The 21,432-nt window shown below is 45.5% G+C and overlaps 1 protein-coding gene across 1 annotated transcript in view; it reads left to right on the plus strand.

Annotated features, from left to right (window-relative positions):
- The window catches only part of sh3pxd2aa (SH3 and PX domains 2Aa), a 316,820-nt gene that overhangs the window by 115,030 nt on the left and 180,358 nt on the right, over nucleotides 1-21,432 (plus strand). Inside the window, exons 5-6 of the mRNA XM_068322019.1 lie at nucleotides 1,048-1,139; nucleotides 8,293-8,318. Coding sequence (XP_068178120.1) covers nucleotides 1,048-1,139; nucleotides 8,293-8,318 — 118 coding nt within the window. The remainder of the gene's footprint in view (nucleotides 1-1,047; nucleotides 1,140-8,292; nucleotides 8,319-21,432) is intronic.

Here is a 21,432-nt window from a genome sequence, read left to right on the forward strand (position 1 = left end):
CAGACTCTCAAAACACGTTTGGGCCTTCCGAGTCTGTCCAGTCCCCTGTTCTGCCAGCGGATCCAACTCACCACCAGGTGGTGATCAGTTGACAGCTCTGCCCCTCTTTTCACCCGAGTGTCCAACACACGTGGTTGGACGTCTGATGCTACAACAGCAAAGTCAATCATCGACCTCCAGCCTAGGGTGTCCTGGTGCTATGTGCACTTATGGACATCCCTGTGGTTGAACAAGTTGTTTGTTATGGACAAAGTGTGAGTAGCACAGAAGTCCAATAACAGAACACCACTCATGTTCAGATCAGGGTGGCCGTTCATCCCAATCCCCCCTTTCCAGGTCTCACTGTCATTGCCTACATGAGTGTTGAAGTCCCCAAGGAGAACAATGGAGAGCTGGAATGGAGGGCTGGAACAATGGAAGTGGGTTTTTTTTTCATAATGATAAACAAAATAAATAGTACTTTTCAATGAGTTTCTTTAAATAAAAAACAATGTCATCATGTTTTTGGAATGGATTTCTAATCACTTTCTTTAATATTATAACATTGACAAAAATGGCAAATCACGTTTAAACCACTTGACAGATTTTTCTGAATGTTTCTAGATGGGTGGGTGATGTAGTAAAGAAAAGACTGAATTCAGATATAGTAATGGATTCATGAGCCCCCCCCCCTCTCTCTCTCTCACACACACACACACACACACACACACACACACACACACACACACACACACACACACACACTTCCTTAAACATTGAAATATCTCCTTTTCATCATTACTGTCAGTTATGCATACACTAGTTGACAGACTTTAATCACAGCTGGTGGAGAGAATAATTTGTTTTTTCTCATTTTTTCCCAGCCATGATGATGCTTTGCAGTGTCCTCTATTATTATATAGGAATAGGGGGTTAATTATTAGTTGAAGAGTACCCTGCTATTCAATTTTCAAAAAAATTGCAAGTTTAAGAGATTAAAAAAAAAAACGTTTATTCTAGTTGATGTTTGTCATTCCATGAACACCATTTCTGTGTCTTTCTCCCCAGGCACTGGTCAGACTCCCTCCTCAGATCTCTCAAAGTGAGGACGTGTTGCGCTTTTTTGAAACAAAAGCTGAAGACATCAACCCCCCAGTCGAGTGAGTGTTACACTGTACTCAGTTAACACATCAACATATATTTTTATGCATTGACCATCATGACTGTTGTGGTTCAATGAGGTGATTGTAAATGTTCGTGTGAAAGACGACTTTTGGTAATCATGCACACTTCCGGATGCCGTCAGCAAGGAGAATGCGCTTACAGTATCACGTGACTACCTCCCAAAAATCCACGATGAGGTGAAGTCATGAGCGTTGATGCGCGAATGCATCGACGCATTCTGTACTCGACGCGCACTGTATAAATATTAGGGTTGAGCCAGGTACTTGTTTCAGAGGAGTATACGGTACGGATAAAGTACCCTTGTGCCTGTCTGGTGTGAGACAGCTCTCTGTAGTGTCCACTACCCCCCCCCCCCGAACATCCAGAACAGGCCAACCACCGGAAAAGTCTCAGCCCCGCACGGGCAGCCTGATAATCCAGCCCCAACAGTTATGCCTAACAGCGGGCAGGGGCCGTGAAGGGGTCGGGGGCAGCTCCTTTCAGCCAGTGGGCTGGCTGAAAGGCACGACCTGAAACAAGAGCAGAAGTTTTACGTGGAGCTGATGAAGCAAGGGGCGGCCGGCCGCGTCACGGGAGCTGACGCACCTTGACCGGTTCCTCTGACAATACATGCGCAACCTTAAGGCGGTCCACAGAAACCCGCTCTGAACGTCCCCCCACTTCTACTGTGAAGGACTTCGGCCCTGCCTCAATCACCCTGAAGGGCCCGTCATAAGGAGGCCGGAGTAGAGAACAATGAGCATTGTGCAGGATGAAAACGTATTCCGCAGAGAGAAGGTCCTTCGGCATGTACGATCTGGGGAGACAGTGGTGGTGAACAGGCACAGGGACACAAACGCGGTCAGCATTAGGGGGCACGGGCCGGGGAACCACTGCTGGCCCAGGGGCCAAAGCCTCCTGCAGGAACTCCCCAAGGACCCTCCACGGCTGGCCATAGACTAGCTCCGCCGATGAAGACTGCAGGTCCTCTTTTGGAGCGGAACGCAGGCCGAGCAATACCCATGGCAGACGATCGATCCAATTTGCGTCTGTGAGTGTGGCTTGGAACGCTGCTTTCATGGACCGGTGAAAGCGCTCGCATAGTCCATTGGCCTGTGGGTTGTACGCCGTGGTGCGATGGAGCTTCACGCCCAAGCTCTCCGCTCCTGCCGTCCAGAGCTCAAAGGTAAACTGTGGCCCCCGGTCGGACGTCAGGTCAGAGGGTGTACCAAACCTGGCCACCCAGTCAAAAATGAACGCCTGGGCAACCTCCAATGTTGCGGTGGAACACAGGGGCACCACCTCCGGCCACCTGGTGGTCCTGTCTACCATGGTGAGGAGGTGAGTAAAACCCCCAGATGGGGGAAGCGGATCCACCAGGTCCATGTTGACATGGTCAAACCGTTTTTGTGGGATGACAAACGGCTCCAGAGGTGCTTTAGTGTGTTTGTGCACTTTGGCACACTGACAGGGCACGCATGAAGCAGCCCATCCCCGGACGTCCTTCCGGAGGCCCGACCAGATGAACCTTGCCCCTACCAGCTTTACCGAAGCTTTTACGCCCGGGTGTGAAAGGGCATACACAGAGTCAAAAACCCTGCGGCGCCCAGCTGGAGGGAACCAAGGGGCGGGGCTGCCCTAGGGAAACGTCACAGAAAAGCATGGCCCTGCATGGTCCTGAAAAGCCAAATCCTCCAGGCGCAGCCCGGTCTCGGCCGACCGGAATGCCTGGATCTCCCCGTCTGTGAGCTGGTCAGTGGCCATGGCAGAATAGTCCACCCCCAAATGCACAGAGGTGACTTGTGCCCTGGAGAGGCAGTCAGCAACCATGGCGAATGTCAGTTGTAAATTCCGAAATGGCAGAGAGGTGGTGCTGCCTCACAGACCATGGCTCAGTAGTCTTGGCCATAGCAAAGGTGAGAGGCTTGTGGTCCACAAAGGCGGTGAACTCGCGGCCCTCCAGCAGGAACCTGAATTGACGTTTAGCCAGGAAAAGCCAGTTTAGCCTGTCAAATGTACTGTACTGCCGCTCACTGTCCCTCAGCGTCCGGCTGAAGAAGGTCAGGGACTGCCATGCGCCTCTCACCCACTTCTCGCAGACCGCCCCCTCCCAGGAAGTCAATAGCAGTCCGGCCAAACTAACACTTGGCCGGGTTCACAATCAGTCCATGTTCACTTAACAGAGCAAACAGAAAACAATGATGTGACAGGTGCTCGTCTACAGAAGTACTGGCCACCAGGATGTCATCCAGGTAAACGAAAATAAAGGGCATGTCTCGCAGGACGGAGTCCATCATCCTTTGAAATGTCTGTGCTGCCCCTTTAAGGCCGAACGGCATCCGCAAAAACTTGAATAATCTGAACGGAGTGATGACAGCAGTCTTAGGAATGTCCTGCGCGTGGACTGGCACCTGATGGTAACCCCTCACCAAATCCACCTTCGAAAAGATTACTGTCCCTGCCAGGTGCACAGAGAAATCTTGGTTGTGCGGGACGGGGTACCTGTCCGGGGTGGTAGCATTATTGAGGCGCTGGAAATCCCCGCAGGGACGCCAATCCCCCTCCCGCTTTGGAACCATATGCAGGGGGGATGCCCATAGACTGTCTGAGCGGCGCACGATGCCAAGCTGCTCCATTGTGGCAAATTCTCTCTTTGCAATTGCCAGCTTGGCGGTATCCAGACGCCGCACCCGGGCGAAAACCGGCGGACTGGCTGTGGTGATGTGATGCTCCACACCATGCTTCGTGACCACAGCAGAGAAAGTCGGAATGGTCAGGGCCGGAAACTCGGCAAGGAGCCCCTGGTATACGTCCCCTCTAGCGGATATATTGGCTAGGGCGAGCTGCGTGGGGCTCCTCAGCGTACAGGGGCAGGTGGCAAACGAAACAGCGTCAATGAAGCGTCAATTCGCCACGTCCACTAGCTGTCTGTGTGCGCACAAGAAATCCACACCCAGTATGGGTACCGAGACAGAAGCCACAATAAACTCCCACCTGAATTGTCGTCCATTAAAAGACACAGTCGCGGCTAACGGGCGTCCCGTTAGCCGCGTCGAGCAGAGGTCTGACGCCGCCAGCAAGGGCATCTACGGCGGACGCTGACATGATGCTCAGCTAAGTGCCTGAGTCCACTAGCAGGCGACGCCCGGATAACTCGTCCTCCACAAAAAGCAGCCGTTCTGCTGCTCCAGTGCCCAGCTCCAAAACGGCGATGATAAAAACAGAGCTCCCGATTGCCCGTCTGGCGCACTGCCACTGTGGCCACAGCCGGCGCAGCCCCATCCTCTGGTGGGGGCTGCGGCTGTCCTGGGAACACAGCGTACATGTGTGAGCAACGGACGCCAGCAGAATCCTTTCGGCCTTCTCCGCCAACCCTTGGTAATCCTTTGTGCGCGTGAGAGGCGATGTGGCGAGGGCCATGCGCACCGGCGGTGGAAGCTGGCAGAGGAACAGCTGGATAAAGAGGAAGGAAGTGTCACTGGATCCCATCAGCGTCAGCATATTTTCCATCCATGGGCTTTGCATCCCCCAAGCTGTTGAGCGACAGCAGCCGCTCCGCCCGCTCGGCGTTGGACAGCTGGAACACCAGCAGCAACATGGCCTTCAGCGCGCCGTACTTCCCGGTCAGCAGCGGGTTTCTCAGCAGCCCCATGATGCGGTGGGTGGTGGAGGAGTCCAGAGCTGAGACCACATGGAAATACCTGGTCTCATCAGCAGTGATCCCACGGAGGTGAAACTGTGCCTCAATATGTTGGAACCAGGGATCCAGGTCGTGCTGCCAAAACTCCGGCAGCTTAACTGTAGCCACAAAAATTGTGGGCGAAGCGGCAGGAACCTTCGCCAAACTCCCCAGCTGGGTGTCGTGACTGGCATCCATGATCACGTCGGGGTCACCAATGGGGAGGTTCGCAGGAACGAGGCAAGGGTACGGGTGACTGCAGTGTATTTATTCACAAGCGCCATTCAACAACCAACACAGTTCCTTTAAATACCCACTTCCCCTATCACACCCTTTAACCCTGTGACGTCACACCTCCCTTGTGCCTGCCTGGTGTGAGACAGCTCTCTCTAGTGTCCACTACAAAAGCATTTTTAACAAGTATGAGCACGATGTGAGTAAAACTTGTCAAAACTCGTGCTCGGACTGAAGGAAAATCCTCATAACCGGTCGTGTAGCGATACAGGACACTACAGTGTCGTTCGTTAGTTACAACAGCTTGTGACACTGCTTTATGGCAAGACCATAAGTATACAGCGTAATGCCTGCGTGTTGTTGTGTGCCAGCCCGCTCTTGGACATGTTCTGTTTCCAGCCGTTGATAAAGGCATGCTCTGTAAAGTATAGTTTCCACTCGTCATTCTACATAACCAGCGGTCCCCAACTTTTTTTGCACTGTTCTTCTGAAATAATTTCATCTACGACAATATTTTTATGGACTAGCCTTCATTTGCTCAAAAATTGTTAATGATGCCAGGAGAGCTGTAGACTAATAATAAAGCATCCGCAGTAGTTTTATGTAAAATGCAGACAACAGACAATAAACAACCTTTTTTTTAATAAATTGATAATCAATATCTCTGTAAACAAAATAATTGTAAGAAATAATTATAATAAAAACTTGATTCAAGTGACTGCAGTGATGAGGTTTAATTTGAAATATAGCGACTTACAATCAGTGCATTCAACATAGGAGAAATACCGGTCATTTCCAATAAAAGGGTGAACAAGTCAATCCAATAATAACAATTACAATAATGAGAATTAGTGGTTGGGGACCGCTGGTCTAGGGTTAACGGGAGACAATGACACCTGAAGTGTGTTCCAGACTTACGGTCTACTCCGCAGTGTGTTTTCTTTACAGTCACCAGAGAAAATCTCGCTTCACACAGACAGGAGGTTGGAAATGGAGGCAGGGTGTTCAACACAATCTGCCGTAACTTAATCCAGAACACTGGCACAGTTGTGGGGGCTTAATTTAGGGGCAATAGCTGGTAACCTGTCAAGTGACCGAGACCTGTCAAGCGGGACAGACGCAAGTATTCATCTGTGCGTCATTCTGCACAGATGTCACTTCAAAATAAAACGTCTTTAGACTGGTAATCAATAAAAAAAAGAAAGTCAAACTTTCTGTGCCGCCCGGTGGTAGAGGACCACTGACATACACGGATGTAACAGAGAATCTGATAATTTTTCAAAATAAAAATTGTTCAGACTCCAAAATAAATAAAGCCGAAGTACACTGCGCCCGCGCGCATTAACGCTTGCAACTTCACCTCATTGCGGATTTTTGGTAGGCAGTCACGTGATACCGTACCCGCATTTTATTGGCTGACGGAATCCGGAAGTGCTCTCGGTTCCATGGGAAAAGGTAATACAGATAGAAGGTGGTTCAATATCAGTATGGGGAGGGTCATAGACGTTTAAACTACTGTAGATAATAAGATAAATAGTTCAATGCTTGATCGCGGAATTCGTTAATTGTGTGTGGTTCCCGGAACGCATCGACCGCAAAGAACGAGGGCACACTGTAATGTAATTTTTTTTCTTTCTCTGCGGCCCAGGGGTTGGGGACCCCTGCTCACAACTGACTGTCTACGCTCTGTGATTGGCCAGTCGCACATAGCGCCTGCCCCTCCCTACAGAAACAAATCACTGGTTTTCTTCAGCTCGCCTCTTTGTCGGTCTATTTAGGGTTACTTGATGAACTTGTTTCTTGTTTTGTTTTGTTGCACTTACGCGGTGCATTTGACCAGACAGAATTGAAAACTGCTCGTGTCGCATCGGTCACTGCCTCCACTCCAGCCTTTTTTTTTTTAACTGCTTGCTTTTGGTTTGACACTTTCTCACTTCAGTTCAAAATAATAATTTATTTAGGGTGTAGATATTTTAACTTACATACAAGGATAACTGTCTCCAGTTATCTTTATGATTGGTACTGTCTCCAGACAGTTATATTTATGATATGTCGGGACATCTATTATTTAGTTTTTTTGACACCAGGTCCGTCCAGGTGACTTTCCGGTCCATGACGTGCTGTCATCTGGTCCAGGCCCCCTGCTGCCTGTGAGCAGCTGTTCTGCTTGTTCTCCCTTCATGTGAATTAATGCTGAACCTTTACCAAAGGGATTCTCGTCAAACGGACGTGCCATGTTTGCCTCTAAAATACAGTTTTTTATAAAACCAACCTTCAGTAAAACTCTCCGTCGGACAGAACCAGGAAATTAAATGGTGCAAGTGGCTGTGAAAGGGGGTGGAGTCAGAGGAAAACCTGGGTTCGTGTAATAAAACCTGCTCCTGAACAGGTTACTTTTTGAGAGTCTGTTACTGCCGTAACAAACCAGCTTGTGAAACCGGTCAAGATTATTCCTCTGACTCTGGGCTAAGTTACCTTCTTTTGTGAAACTGGAAACCCTGGTTTTCCCTGATTTCAGAGTTAACTTACCCAGGTTTTCCACTAAACCTGCTTTGTGAAACAGGCCCACTGTGTCTACTTGTGCATTGATCCTGGTCAGCCAACCAAACGTTCTTTGTAGTTCAAGAAGCTCCAACTTTGCTTCCTTGATGTTCTGAATAAAGTCCTGTATGTCATCTATTTATTTTTCTGTATCATCTAATCGTTTTTTTTATTTCAGAATTGTCCAACACTTCCTCTTGTAGGGTTGTTTCCAAACTTGTCATATACTAGGTGTCAATTATCAGTTAAATTAGCAAACTCTCTTGCTAGTTTGTTAGCCGTTCTCTGTGGTATTGTCAATTTTCTTCATATCCCTCATGATCTTCTCTTTTTCAAAAACTTTCACCCTGAAGGGAGTGGGGTGGAGATGCAAAATGAGAAGAGGATGGTGCTGCTGTTCTGGAGTCACTCGACTTATGTGTGTCTCCTGGGAGAATTGCCAGCTTGACAAAATTAGCCATTCCTCTCTTTCCAGCCTTCATTCTTTTTTTTTTCTCCCTCAAACGAGTGCATTTGTTTGAACACGTTTTGTTAATGCCAAGGACATACGTGTCTTTTGTTGAGAGTGCAGTTAATTGCCAATATTTTTCATTGAAGAGTGTCTGAACCTATGCAACATGATTCTGTGCTTTGCTGATGACCATGGGATGTATGCTGTCACTAACTATGTCGCTCTTGTGTTGCTTCTCCCTCAGGGACTATGGCTACAAGCGCAAGTCAGGTAAGTTGCCTGTGGTCCTTCACTGAGACAAAGAGTCAAAATTGCATATGTTGTCCGTTTTTGTGAGCTATTGATCCCAATAAAAACATTCAGATTCAAGAGAGGATCAATGCTGCATTCCATATATCTTTTCTTTTCTCTCTTTTGTCCATTCAAAGTGTCATTCTTTTACTTATCCAATTGCCAAATGCAGACTTAGAGTCCACTACAGTCTGCCCCAGGGCAGCTGTGGCTATATAAGTAGTTTACCACCACCAAGTATGAATGAGGTGTGAATGAATAATGGATCCAATGTAAGTGACTTTGAGTGTCCAGACAAGAAGTGCTATATAAATCTAATCCATTATTATTATTATTATTATTATTATTATTATTATTATTATTAGTTTCAAGAATCTGCAATGCTGTCTGCCTCTGGACATAGACTTCTATTGCAGTAAAGGACAGGGCTGCTTAATTGCCTGATAGCTCCTTAGGTTTCAAAAGAGAATTAGGTCAATACATGCGGTGTACTTGCGGTGTACCCTGCCTCACGCCCTCAGTAGGCTAGGATGGGCTACCACGACAGTGGATGAAGCAAGTTTAGAAGATTAATGAACTGTGTCGTCAACAGGGTTTTGCTGTTCCACATTCAAGACTAGTCTTGAATGTGGAACATCAAGGCTTTTTTGAAGTGCTATGTAGTGTGTCTTTTGAAAATTGCTAAAATCTATTAATATTTTTGAAGAAGACAAAATAATTATGTTTATTAGAAAATCTTTGAGGGTATATGCTTAGAAGTAGCTATTATCTATCTTGTGGTTTTAAGACATGATAGGCGTCTTTAGTCCAAGGATAGATCAGTGAATTTTAATGCACCAGCCAATGTGCAGCGACACTCTATGACCAGAGATGTTCATATCTGGTTCTTTTCCTTTCCTGGTCCTCCCCCAAGCCGTCCTCCCATGGCACTGTCAACTCCATGATCACAATGTTCTTAGTGCTCTCTGAGACCAGAAGAATGTCTGGCCTCAGAGTGGTGCTGACAACGTGCTAGGGGAACCATAGCTGCCTCTCCAGGTCTACCGAGAGCTGTCAATCTTGGGCAGTTGCCAGGATCCCTACTGGTCCCTTCTTGCCACCTGCCTTTGGCTGAGCTCCTACCTTGACAAGAGGGATGTTGTTGGTGGCGTTGCACACCTGACTGCAGCTGCTGATTCCCCTGCTGATGGATTCAGCAATCAGCTTCAGCACCTAGTTGTGGCACCAGGTGTACTGGCCCTGGCCGAGTGCTGTTGGGCAGGAGCTAAGGACGTATTGCAGCGTTACTCTCCCTGAGCACAGTTGGCAGTTCAGTGAAGAGGTTTGCTGGGCTAGGTAGGACGTAGTAGACTGCTCGGATTAGGAAGCTGATACGATGTGGGTCAGCCTGCTACAGGTCTGTCCAGGTGACTTTCCAGTCCATGGCGTGCTCCCATCTGCTCCGGGCTCCCTGCTGCCTGAGACCAGCTGCTCTGCTTGTTCTCCCTTCATCCACTGCAGTCCTGACTTCTACCTGTATTTGCCTTCGCTTTTCCTTTACCTTGCACTCCCTGTGTCGGGGTGGTGTTGGGAACATCTCCAGACCTGCTCTACTCTGGGCCACTACTCCCACCAGATATCTATACACAGCAGAGTGCGCAGCAGACTGGACACTCCACTTCCTCCCGGTCTTCATCACAACTCCTGCCTGGGCCACCTTTGGGTCCTTCGAGTCTTGGTACAGCAGCACCTCTCTAGTATGAGTCACCTTGAAAAGCATTCAGTGGCAACCAGAGCTTTGTGGTGTTCGCATAGAGGGCTATGTCACTAAGGCTCCTGGGCATCCCCAACCATTTTCTGAGGCAGGTAATGACCTTCCTCTCAAAGGTCTCCATAGTGGTGATGGGGACCTCATAGACAAGCAGTGGCCAGAGTATCCTTGGTACGATACCATGCTGGTATATCCATGCCTTAAACTTGCCCTGAAGGCCAGATATGTCCACTGCTCTCAGCCAGAGGTACAGAGCAGTCTGAGGGCAGTGGACAGATCTGCCCACCAGTCTACCTCCCCCTGCATGCATACAGGCCCCCTGTGTGTGTGTTTGTGTGTTTGTGCAAAAATATTAGCATGCCAAGCCAAGTAAAAAACATAATATGGTAAATTGTTAGGTCAAATACACACATACAGTACCTTTTAACAAAGGCGGACACATGCACAGATGAGGGAGGACGCGACAGGGCTCCACATAGCCACCAGGTAGCTCACTTGTGACCACACTAGCTTTAGTAACATGATAAATACTATCAAGCTAACAGAGGGAGACACAAAAGTAGATGCTTATCACAGGCAGACACAAGTGCACATATCGGCAGCATAGCAGTGACTATAAAATTGCAATGCCGAACTGTCAGCATGAAACAATATTACAAAACAGCCAGCATAGAGAAGCAGTCATACCTATTGAGGCAGCCAAGAATTGATGCATCAGGGGAACCAGACAGAGCACAGAAGGAAGAGCTGTGGTTTTTATGGCTTTTATCAGCTTAATGAATAGACATTAGTACCCTACATATGCGTCAATGCATAGGGCAATAAATACTTCCGTGTTACTACACAAAGGAAACCAGAACCCAGATGTAGAGTAAAAATTAATAATTAAAAAAAAATAACTGAGTCACCTTTTGAGAAAAATTACAAAATAGACAAAGTAAGAACCGAAAATAACCACAAGACGGAAGGTAACAAACACAACAACTTTCAAGGTGAATTTCATCTGTACTGACTATTGTTTTATCAGCTTAAACAATAATTGATAATGATGTATAATGTTAAACACTTGGTGACTTTATGAAGTGCAGTGAAGTAGAATTTGGGGTTATTTTAAGACAGGACAAAGCACATAAGTATAAAATATCTATTCGTCAATTCAGGTTGAGAAGAAAATCCAACATGAGAATAATACCAATGCATAAACTACCACAACAGCACATGACATGAAAATTAATTTACTCCTGCTATTTAAAAAAGACCATCACAGTTCATGGTTTCATCTGTACTGACTTGAACAATCATACATTTACATCAATATTTAATTTCTCCTTGTTTAGTTTTTACTGTATATCTGTACTATTTATATTTCATTACTTGTTACTATGTAGACTTAGAATGTGAAGTGTTACTAATACTATCACTATCCATGCATCCATCCATCCATCCATCCATTTTCCTGACCGCTCTGTCCGCTGCTGTGGGTTGTGGGGAGCTGCAGCCTATCCCAGCTGGTTTAGGGCGTGAGGCGGGGGAAATGCCGCTGAGGGCCGCTGAGGGCTGTAACATAAACTTAAGTGATGTCATCAATCACATCTTATTGCAGCAGTACAATCCATCTGTATGAACCCTGAGCTTCTCATCATGATACCAGAAAGGCTGCACAAAAATAGTCGGCCCATTTACATTTACTTTAACACCATTAATGTTCTCTCTGCTGCTCTTGCACTTAAAATGTATTTTGAACATAAATATTACATCATGGTACATTGTCACCTGTCACTTACTGTTTCGTTTAATGGTAGCTTATGAATAAGGTTACACAATCATGCCATCAAACTATTATAGCTACTGAGTCATTACTTAAAGAAATAGACTGATTTTTCAGTTCGGGATTCTGTAGGATGAAAGGGGTTTGAATGAACTTTGAATAAACAGATGTACTTTTTCTAGTCAGTGATCTGCAGAGTGCACCATGTCATCAACTCCATTTACAACCAGTCTTAAAGGTTCTACAGTATATTATGCCTTTTTCTAATTCATGTCGAGCAGATGCCAAATGTCCAACTACTCTGTATTTGAAATGTCTTGCCCCAAACTGATCTTTGATTGAATATGGTTAAAATCACTACCGGTCTGAAATGCTGTGTGTCATTGGGCAGGTCTCTGAGCTCTCTCTATCAACACCCCCCTCTATCAACACACCCCCAACACCCCCCCACCCGCCCCCCGTGTGTTCACGGCAGGGCTTTGAACCAGAATTTTTTGCCAATCGGTTCATTCCGAACAGAAACGGAAGTATAATGTTTCCGGTTTGCGTTCCACCCATAAACCGATGTTCCTGAACCGGTTAGAACAAAGAAATATAGTTCCTGAACCGGTTAATATAATAAATGTAAATATCATGTAAATATAAGTAGGTACCATATTTTGTGCACCATAAGACGCGCTTAAAAGCCCTAAAATTTCTCAAAATTCAACGCTGTGCGTTTTAACATTAAGTGTCCTATGTGCACACTGACTTTCAAAATCTGTAAAAAAAAATTTTGGTGAGATTAGTCAATGATCTGCCAGATCAGCCATTGTCCGCCGACCTAGGACGTAATACGTCACTATGTACGCCGGCAGCGATGGACCATTAGAGAACATGACGAGAAGCTACGTCCGACACACCTCCGGTAGGTACCGATATACAGTACAGTGTGTGCCAGTATTGTACCACAAGTATTCTGCATCACCACATTTGTTTGGCTAAAGACCCCCGACAATGGCGTCAGCGTAGAGACATGCTTACGACGCAACATGTAAACTCCAGGCTATCATTTCAGCTTGTTCCAGTACACGTAAAGAGACTGGGTGGCTTTTTTCACGCTTCGCCGTCTCTCTTGATCTGTGACTCCATGCATGCCCATACCACTGCTTCTCTAGAAAACCACGTCAAGCCGCTGAACTCGGAGCTTGCCATCATCCCAAGAACTCCAACCACTGGACGTTGGTGTAAACAGCCTTTAAAGTTAAGCTGCGTGTGTCGTGGGAGCGATGGATGAGAGACGTTGAACACACAGTGTCGAGCGAGTTACTCCACAATATGTGCATGGATTGCGGATGTCTGGACTAACGTATCTGCTTCGACTTTTGTCCGATGTTTTGCAAAAGCCGGCATCATTCGGGGCAGCCACCCGGAAATGAGACGGTCAGCGATAGTGAAATTACTGAGCTATTCAATGCAGACCAAAGATGAGGACTTGGAAGGATTTAGCACAGATTTATCAAAAAATAAAGAAATAAAAACATATTTAAAAAATAATGTTGTATTTTTTTTAAATTTGAATACGTAGTACAATACAGTTCAACCAGTCACCCTTTTGCTTCCGTTAGCAAGCATGCACCGGACAATAAGGTGCCCCGTGTGTCCGGTTAAAGCACAGAAATAATTCCGTTATTTAGACTGCGCGTCTTATACAATGAGCCGAATGGTGGGCAAAATACGGTAATTTAAGGAATTTTAAATTGGCAACTAAAGCAATTAGTCCGGGGGGCCTCCCCTGGGAATTTTTTTAGAAAATGGGATTGTTTTTCTGCATTCTGAGGGCAAAATCTTCTGTTCAGTTTACCTACAAAAAATACACTTAAGTCAACAGTTCAAGCTGAACTATCTTTATTTCTGTCCTACTTTATGCAGGTATAAATGTGAGATTCGACAATTGAAAACTACCATTCACTATGTGAAGATCGTCATACAAAATATTACTCAATGTTTACTTGTAAGTTTTACTTACAGAAGACATTTTAACTTTGACCACCACTAACACCATTGGTATGCCATAGTTTATTTTATTTTATTTTTTTTAATTCAATAACATGATTTCTCATTTCACTTTAAAAAAGCATGAAAAATATCAAGCGAGGTGAATACACATTTACATGCATCGCTGTAAAGAGATGATTACAAACAGAATGTAATAAAAGCTCTGTTTCCCGATAATTGTCATTGCTTGCTAACAACACCGGGGAGCGAAGATAACGCAATCTAATGAAAGGTAAGAGAAAGTATATTTAACTGTTGGCTGTTCCCTACTTTATCTCCGTCCACTAACCTACATAGCACTTTAGTCATACTCATAAGCAACTATAAAAAAATAAAAACATGCTCATTCGCTCTATCTCACTATATCTGTGTGTGTGTGTGTGTGTGTGTGTGTGTGTGTGTGTGTGTGTGTGTGTGTGTGTGTGTGTGTGTGTGTGTGTGTGTGTGTGTGCGTGTGTGTGTGTGCGCGCGCGCATATCAACCTCCACTCTTTGTCTCTCGGAAGGCTGGGAATGAGTGATAAATTCACCTCTGCTTTCGGCCTGGATTAGTTCACATTCGGGTTTAGGTCACTTGACTGCAACCCTTGACTGGTGACAGTGAACATCTATTAGGCTGTAAATAAAGGCTGAGGCCGTGTGTTTTGAGCGGTGATGTCACTTTGGCAACACGCAGCGTTCAGATCACTCAGAAAAGGTAAAGCCGCTTTTTTTTTCATCAAAAACTAGACAACAGTTCTGCATTAGCAGCATCTATATCTGCTATGAAACTGGTTATGTGTTCGTTTTGACACTGAGGATACGCCTTAGGCAGACATACACTCTCTCTCTCTCTCTCTCTCACACACACACACACACACACACACACACACACACACACACACACACACACACACACACACACACACATACACACACACACACACACACACACACACACACCTGACCAAAGCAGAGCTAGCTAGTTAGCCAAATGCTAGCTGCCTTCAACAGCTTGTGAGGAACTTTCAGGCTACGTCCACACGTAGCCAGATCATTTTGAAAACGCAACTTTTTTTCCCCACGTAAAAAATAATTTGTTCAGCCGGTTCTGAGAGGTCCTCATTAACACAACAGCGTTTTTGAAAAAATCTCCTTCTACTTGTAACAGCATAAGTGCATTGATCAACACATTTATAAGCATAACAACTCCGTAACAACTCAGAGAACGACAGGAGAGAGGACAGGGACGCGTGGAAATTCATGCCCTTCCTCCTGGAGGATGACCTCCATCATGGAATTTTCCCACCAGCAGGCAGTGCGTCCTGTTCTGACCTTGAACTGGCGTTGGCGTCTTAGGCGAGGTACGTGAATGAATGAATGAATGAATAAATAAACTTCATGGACCGGGACCCTCTTATCCTAGCCCCGTGACGCAGCCCTGGATAAGTGGTTGAAAATGGATGGATGGATCGATAGATGATAAACTTTGACTAATAACGAAAGAAACAGAGGAACAAATATTTGACTGTCAAGCATTCTTCCCTATTCATAAAGAGCATCCAACATTTCCTACATTGCAATAGCTCTATCATTTCAGAAATCACCTCCACGAGACCCAAGTAAGGCATATACAAATTTTGAAATGATTGGATGTGCAGAACTGACAGGAGGAGTTGTCTTTAATCAGAATCAGATAATCAGAGTCTTTATTTGTCATGTTGACACACGTTTTCACATATGTCAGTACGGAATACGTCTCTGAAGGTCCCAGTAAGCCTGGTCGATAAATAAGATAAGAGTTAAGTTTTATGCCCGCTTTGAGGTTGGGGTCCTCAAAGCGGGCATAGAACTTATTGAGGGCATCTGCTAGGGAGGGGTGTGTCGGGCCCTGTGCATTCCTGGTGTTAAAGTTAGTAATGCACTTGATGCCCTTCCACATGCTCCGTGGGTCCCCTGAGGTCAGGTGACCCTGGATCTTTTGAGCATAAGTGGATTTGGCCTCCTTTATTCCCTTATCCAGAGCCCTCCTCGCTGCCCTTGGTGTCCCTGCCTCCCCCACCCTGAATGCAGCATCCCTGGCCTTCAGTAGAACTCTCACCTCTGCATTCAGCCAGGGCTTCTGGTTCGGGTAGACGGTGATTGTTCTGATGTTAGTGACATCGTCCGCACACTTGGAGATGAACCCGAGGCCAGAGGAAGTGTATTCCTCCAGGTTCATCTCTTGCCCCTGTGTGGCTGCCTCCCTGAACATCTTCCAGTCTGTGTGCTGGAAACAGTCCTGGAGCACCGGGACTGCATCCTGGGGCCACACAGTGACAGTTTTCCTCGTGGGTTTGAGGGATCACCCGGGGACGATATGCTGGAGCCATCAGGATGGAGATGTGGTCTGATAGGCCGAGGTGTGGTCGGGGGAGGGACCTGTATGCGCCACGTAGGTTGGAGTACACACAGTCCAGCGTAAGAGGATGAAGAGTGGAAAGGCAGTCGGTCCTGATGATATACCTGTAGAGGTATGGAAGTGTCTAGGAGAGGTGGCAGTAGAGTTTCTGACTGGGTTGTTCAACAGGATCTTAGATAGTGAGAAGATGCCTGAGGAATGGAGGAGAAGTGTGCTGGTGCCCATTTTTAAGAACAAGGGAGATGTGCAGAGTTGTGACAACTACAGAGGAATAAAGCTGATGAGCCATACGATGAAGTTATGGGAAAGAGTAGTGGAAGCTAGACTAAGGGCAGAAGTGAACATTTGTGAGCAACAGTATGGTTTCATGCCAAAAAAGAGTACTACAGATGCAGTATTTGCTTTGAGGATGTTGATAGAGAAGTACAGAGAAGGCCAGAGGGAGCTCCATTGTGTTTTTGTAGATCTGGAGAAAGCTTATGACAGGGTGCCCAGAGAGGAACTGTGGTATAGTATGAGGAAGTCTGGAGTGGCAGAGAAGTATGTTAGAGCAGTGCAGGACATGTATGAGGACTGTAAGACAGTGGTGGGGTGTGCTGTAGGTGTGACAGAGGAGTTCAAGGTGGAGGTGGGATTGCATCAGGGATCAGCTCTGAGTCCCTTCTTGTTCGCTATGGTGATGGACAGGCTGACAGACGAGGTTAGACAGGAATCTCCATGGACTATGATGTTTGCAGATGACATTGTGATCTGTAGTGAGAGCAGGGAACAGGTGGAGGAGAAGCTAGAGAGGTGGAGGTTTGTCCTGGAAAGGAGAGGAATGAAGGTTAGCTGCAGTAAGACAGAGTACATGTGTGTGAATGAGAGGGACCCAAGTGGAAGAGTGAGGTTACAGGGAGAAGAGATCAAGAAGGTGGAGGATTTTAAGTACTTAGGCTCAATACTCCAGAGCAATGGAGAGTGTGGAAAAGAGGTGAAGAAGCGTGTACAGGCAGGATGGTACGGGTGGAGAAAAGTGTCAGGTGTGATGTGTGATAGAAGAGTTTCAGCTAAAATGAAAGGAAAGGTGTACAAAACTGTGGTGAGACCAGCGATGTTATTTGGTCTAGAGACAGTGTCACTGAGGAAAAGACAGGAGACAGAGCTGGAGGTAGCAGAGATGAAGATGCTGAGGTTCTCTCTGGGAGTGACCAGGAAGGATAGGATCAGGAATGAGTACATCAGAGGGATAGCACATGTTAGAGGTTTTGGAGATTAAGCCAGAGAGGCCAGACTGAGATGGTTTGGACATGTCCAGAGGAGAGATAGTGAATATATTGGTAGAAGGATGCTGAGTTTTGAACTGCCAGGCAGGAGGCCTAGAGGAAGACCAAAGAGGAGGTTTATGGATGTAATGAGGGAATACATGAAGGTAGTTGGTGTGAGAGGATTCAAAGGACAGGGCTAGATGGAGGCAATTGATTCGCTGCGGCAACCCCTGAAGGGAAAAGCCAAAAGGAAAAGAAGAAGAAGAAGATGCGCCCAATTTTTTATCAGTGTGACTATTAAATATATTTTGGAGCACCGGTGCGACTAGGGAAAAAATCTGGTGCGCCTTTTTTTGTGAGACCGCGCTCCTGCAGTCCTTCCAGGAAACAATGAGAGTGCAGCTGCGGCTACTCTCCTGGAGGAGAGAGGAGGAACGGAGATGGACGGAGCGACTCTATCGCTCCGTCACTGCTTTGCTTTTGGGTAGGTGCTCCTGAAGTCTTTGCTGGTGCTACTAACTTCTACATTTGGGAGCACCAGTGCTACCAAGAAAAAAAGTTAATTTCGAGCCCTGCATAGTAATAGCTGCTGTTCATTACTCATCTGTAGTCGGCTCGCTCAGCGACCATTTTGACTTAAAATATTATTATTGTCATTTTATATTGTTACTATTATTCTCCCCACCGTTTCTAAAGTGAGAGATCATTCGGCCCATTATTGCACAATCTATTCTGTGTTAACAGGAGCCTATATTATTAAACTTGATACCTATATGGCTATAAAAACTATGCCTTTTCTTTCTTTTTTTTCATGTTTTGGGCATTGGGGGTGCGTCAGCTAAGTCGGGAGGTAGAAATGGGTGCGCGGACTGAAAAGTTTGGGAACCGCTGCTGTAGACTGTAATTATAGATATATCCCTGCCCTACAGTAAACACTACCACTGCGCTACACCACTGCTGTATACAAGATATATTGCTGTAGTTAAGGCTTATGCCTCTTACTTAGACACTACATGAAATAAGACAAGAATAACTTCGGCCATGTCATTTATTGCTTAACAACAGATCTTCATTGTGCTTCTCCCATAGCTCAGTATTGCCACAAAACATTGGCAGTATGGGAACACACTGCACTGAAAATGACTGCAGCCAATGAGTTAATGTCTAAATCATACATTTTTAAGATTGACATACTGCACTGTTATGATTAAATTGTGACTGGGAGACTGTCCTTTTCCTAACTGCTGCTGATAGCCGCTGCTTCTCTCCACTCTCATCCTGCGTCGAGTGAATGACAAGTGAAACATGCGGTCAAATATTTTTTTTCAAGAACGAAACCCCCCCCCCGATATTAACCGGTTTACAATTATTTTCTGTTCCCATTCTGTTCTGGAACATTAAACAAAATATATAGTTTTCGGTTTCATTTTCATTCCTGCCAAAATACCAAAAGTTTTCGGTTTTCGTTTTTGTTCCATGAACCGGTTCAAAGCCCTGCTCAGGATAGGTCAATGTACTCTATCAATCATTCAGTTTGTTACACCACACACTGAACTGTTACCATTCCGAGCTTATTCACTGTGGATTTTTCATTTTTAAATATATGTATTAATGCTGGAAGCACTTCTTTGCCAGATTCTAGGATTTGGTTGGGTTAGGGAGGACCACTATATGTATGTAGAGACCTGAAAAAAAAATTTTTTCACAATGGCCTGCAGACAGTTCTTTGTCTGCAGGCCATTTTTACTGTTGGATTCTTGAATTAATTCTGCTAACATCAGAACAAGAAAGCCATAGCAATTTTGGCCAAAAAAGTCCTGTACCAAATGGGCATGTTCTGTCAGGATTTACAGTAGGACCCAAATGCGAAGCATGTGAGGTAAGAGAAAAAGATTTAACAAAATGTGGAGAGATGTTGGACCAGATGACCAGGCCTAGTGGTTGAGTTGGCAGGAGGTAAGTGGTTGAGGCAGACCGGTGGGCTGGAAATTGATCAGACAACAGGCAGCAGACCAGAACTAGGAACATGGAGAGAACAGAGTTATCACATGTCAAGGGTTGAGTAACGAGAGCCACGGTGCTAATACTGACTAGCAGTACAAACAAACTGGTGATGAATGGTGGGAGGCTGGTCTTCATGAAGGTCTGGAGATTGGTGATTGGAGACAGGTGTGCTGCTCTACTGCAGCCACACCCAGGTCGGTGGAAACCTAGTGATGGGCAGATGAAGCCCCATGAAGCATTGAAGCCTTTCATCCCAATCGGTTCACGGTGGTTCGGAGCTTCTTGAGGCTTCATTTGCTCTAGTACGACATCTACTGGATTCTAAAATATCAGGTGGCATGAGTTTGAAGTGTGCAGCATTTTGCAGAAAGCCTATTAGTAAAACTGTCAGCAACAACCACAATTTCTTCCGGATTTGTTCGCATTCCAAATATAATTTTCTCATTTCAAATTATGTAAATGGTCTTAATCCATTCCAAGACGCTAGACAATTACCTGTTCTGGTAATTCAACATGTTATGTCATTTATATATCAAATTGTATAGTAATGAAAGAAATGTAAAAGAAAGAAGCAAACATGAGAAAGAAATCTGGTTAGCCCAAGATGCAAGTTATCGTCGTCTTTGGCACCGAAGTTTACGGTACCATAACTCGTACCATAGACAATGGAACGCAAATTAAGTGAAAAAATATTGAATACAGTGAGGGGAGGGTGGTTGGGGTTGGGACAATGATTGTGTTTCTGTAACATTGAGTTATAGCCAGCGATTATGCTTTGTGACATCATTGGTTTGTATTTAGAAACAACATTTTCTCCACTGTGGCAGGTTCCTTTTCCTGATTCTCTCCTAAACTGACTCTCTCCACAATATCTATACCTCACTCCAGAATATATCTAACACTATCTAATTTCCTAACTGTCTCCACACTATCTAACCACAACTCTCCACCAAACAACCACATTCTGAATGGAGTGTGATCGCTTTATATCGGTGTTGGAGCGCATGTCGCTTGCCGAATCAGTCACGTGGAATCGGCTGCGTAGCGGGGTGTTCCCGTGATGGGAGCGTCGATACGGAAGACACGTCTGATGCTTCACTGCCGGCGAGGCTTTGGATGTCATCAGTTACAGCTCCTCCCATCGATAAAGAAAGCCTCGATTCGCGCTTCGCGAGAACGCCCCTCTCCTGTTCGGCACACGCTTCGGAGCTTTGATCCCCAGCGTCACATCACTATGGAAGGGAGGGAGAGCGGGAGAGAGTCAACTACAAATCCTGACATGTTCTTAGTGTTCCATTATGCATATGCTTATCAGTTTATTTCTATTGTTTGGATCTGTCATTGTGCTCTGAACCACTGTATTGAGTTCTGGTGAAAGGGATTTTAATTTGAGTTGTTCCAGCACTGCATTTTCCTGCCATCCTGCCTCCACAAGAGTTTTTCTGACAGCTTATTAGAAGTAAGTAAATGTAATTACAGTCTGTCAGATGATCTCTGAAGATAGTCAACCAAAAATCCCTACACTTTTTGCATAGCTAATAAACTGTTCAAGCTGTTTGAGTTTAACTATATTTGATTATATGAAGAATCCTTGACGTTTAGGTGTAATATTTTGTGGACTGTTGAAAATTAGTTTGTTCTTTTTGGGTTTGAGGGCCACAATTTGTCAGACAACCTGCAAACACTGAATTCAATCCACAGCACACAGTGAAGACAGTGAAGCATGGTGGTGTAAGCATCATGATTTTCAAAGGGATGTTTCTCACACTATGGTCTTGGTCCCATTTTTTGCATACCAGGGATCATGGATTAGTTTGAGTCCATCAGATTACTGAAATAAGTCATATTTCCATATGCTGAAGAGGAAATGTGCTTGAAAAGTGTTTCAGTAAGACAATGATCCCAAAC

Source organism: Antennarius striatus, chromosome 8 (genome assembly GCF_040054535.1).
Source record: "Antennarius striatus isolate MH-2024 chromosome 8, ASM4005453v1, whole genome shotgun sequence".
NCBI classification, from domain to species: domain Eukaryota; kingdom Metazoa; phylum Chordata; class Actinopteri; order Lophiiformes; family Antennariidae; genus Antennarius; species Antennarius striatus.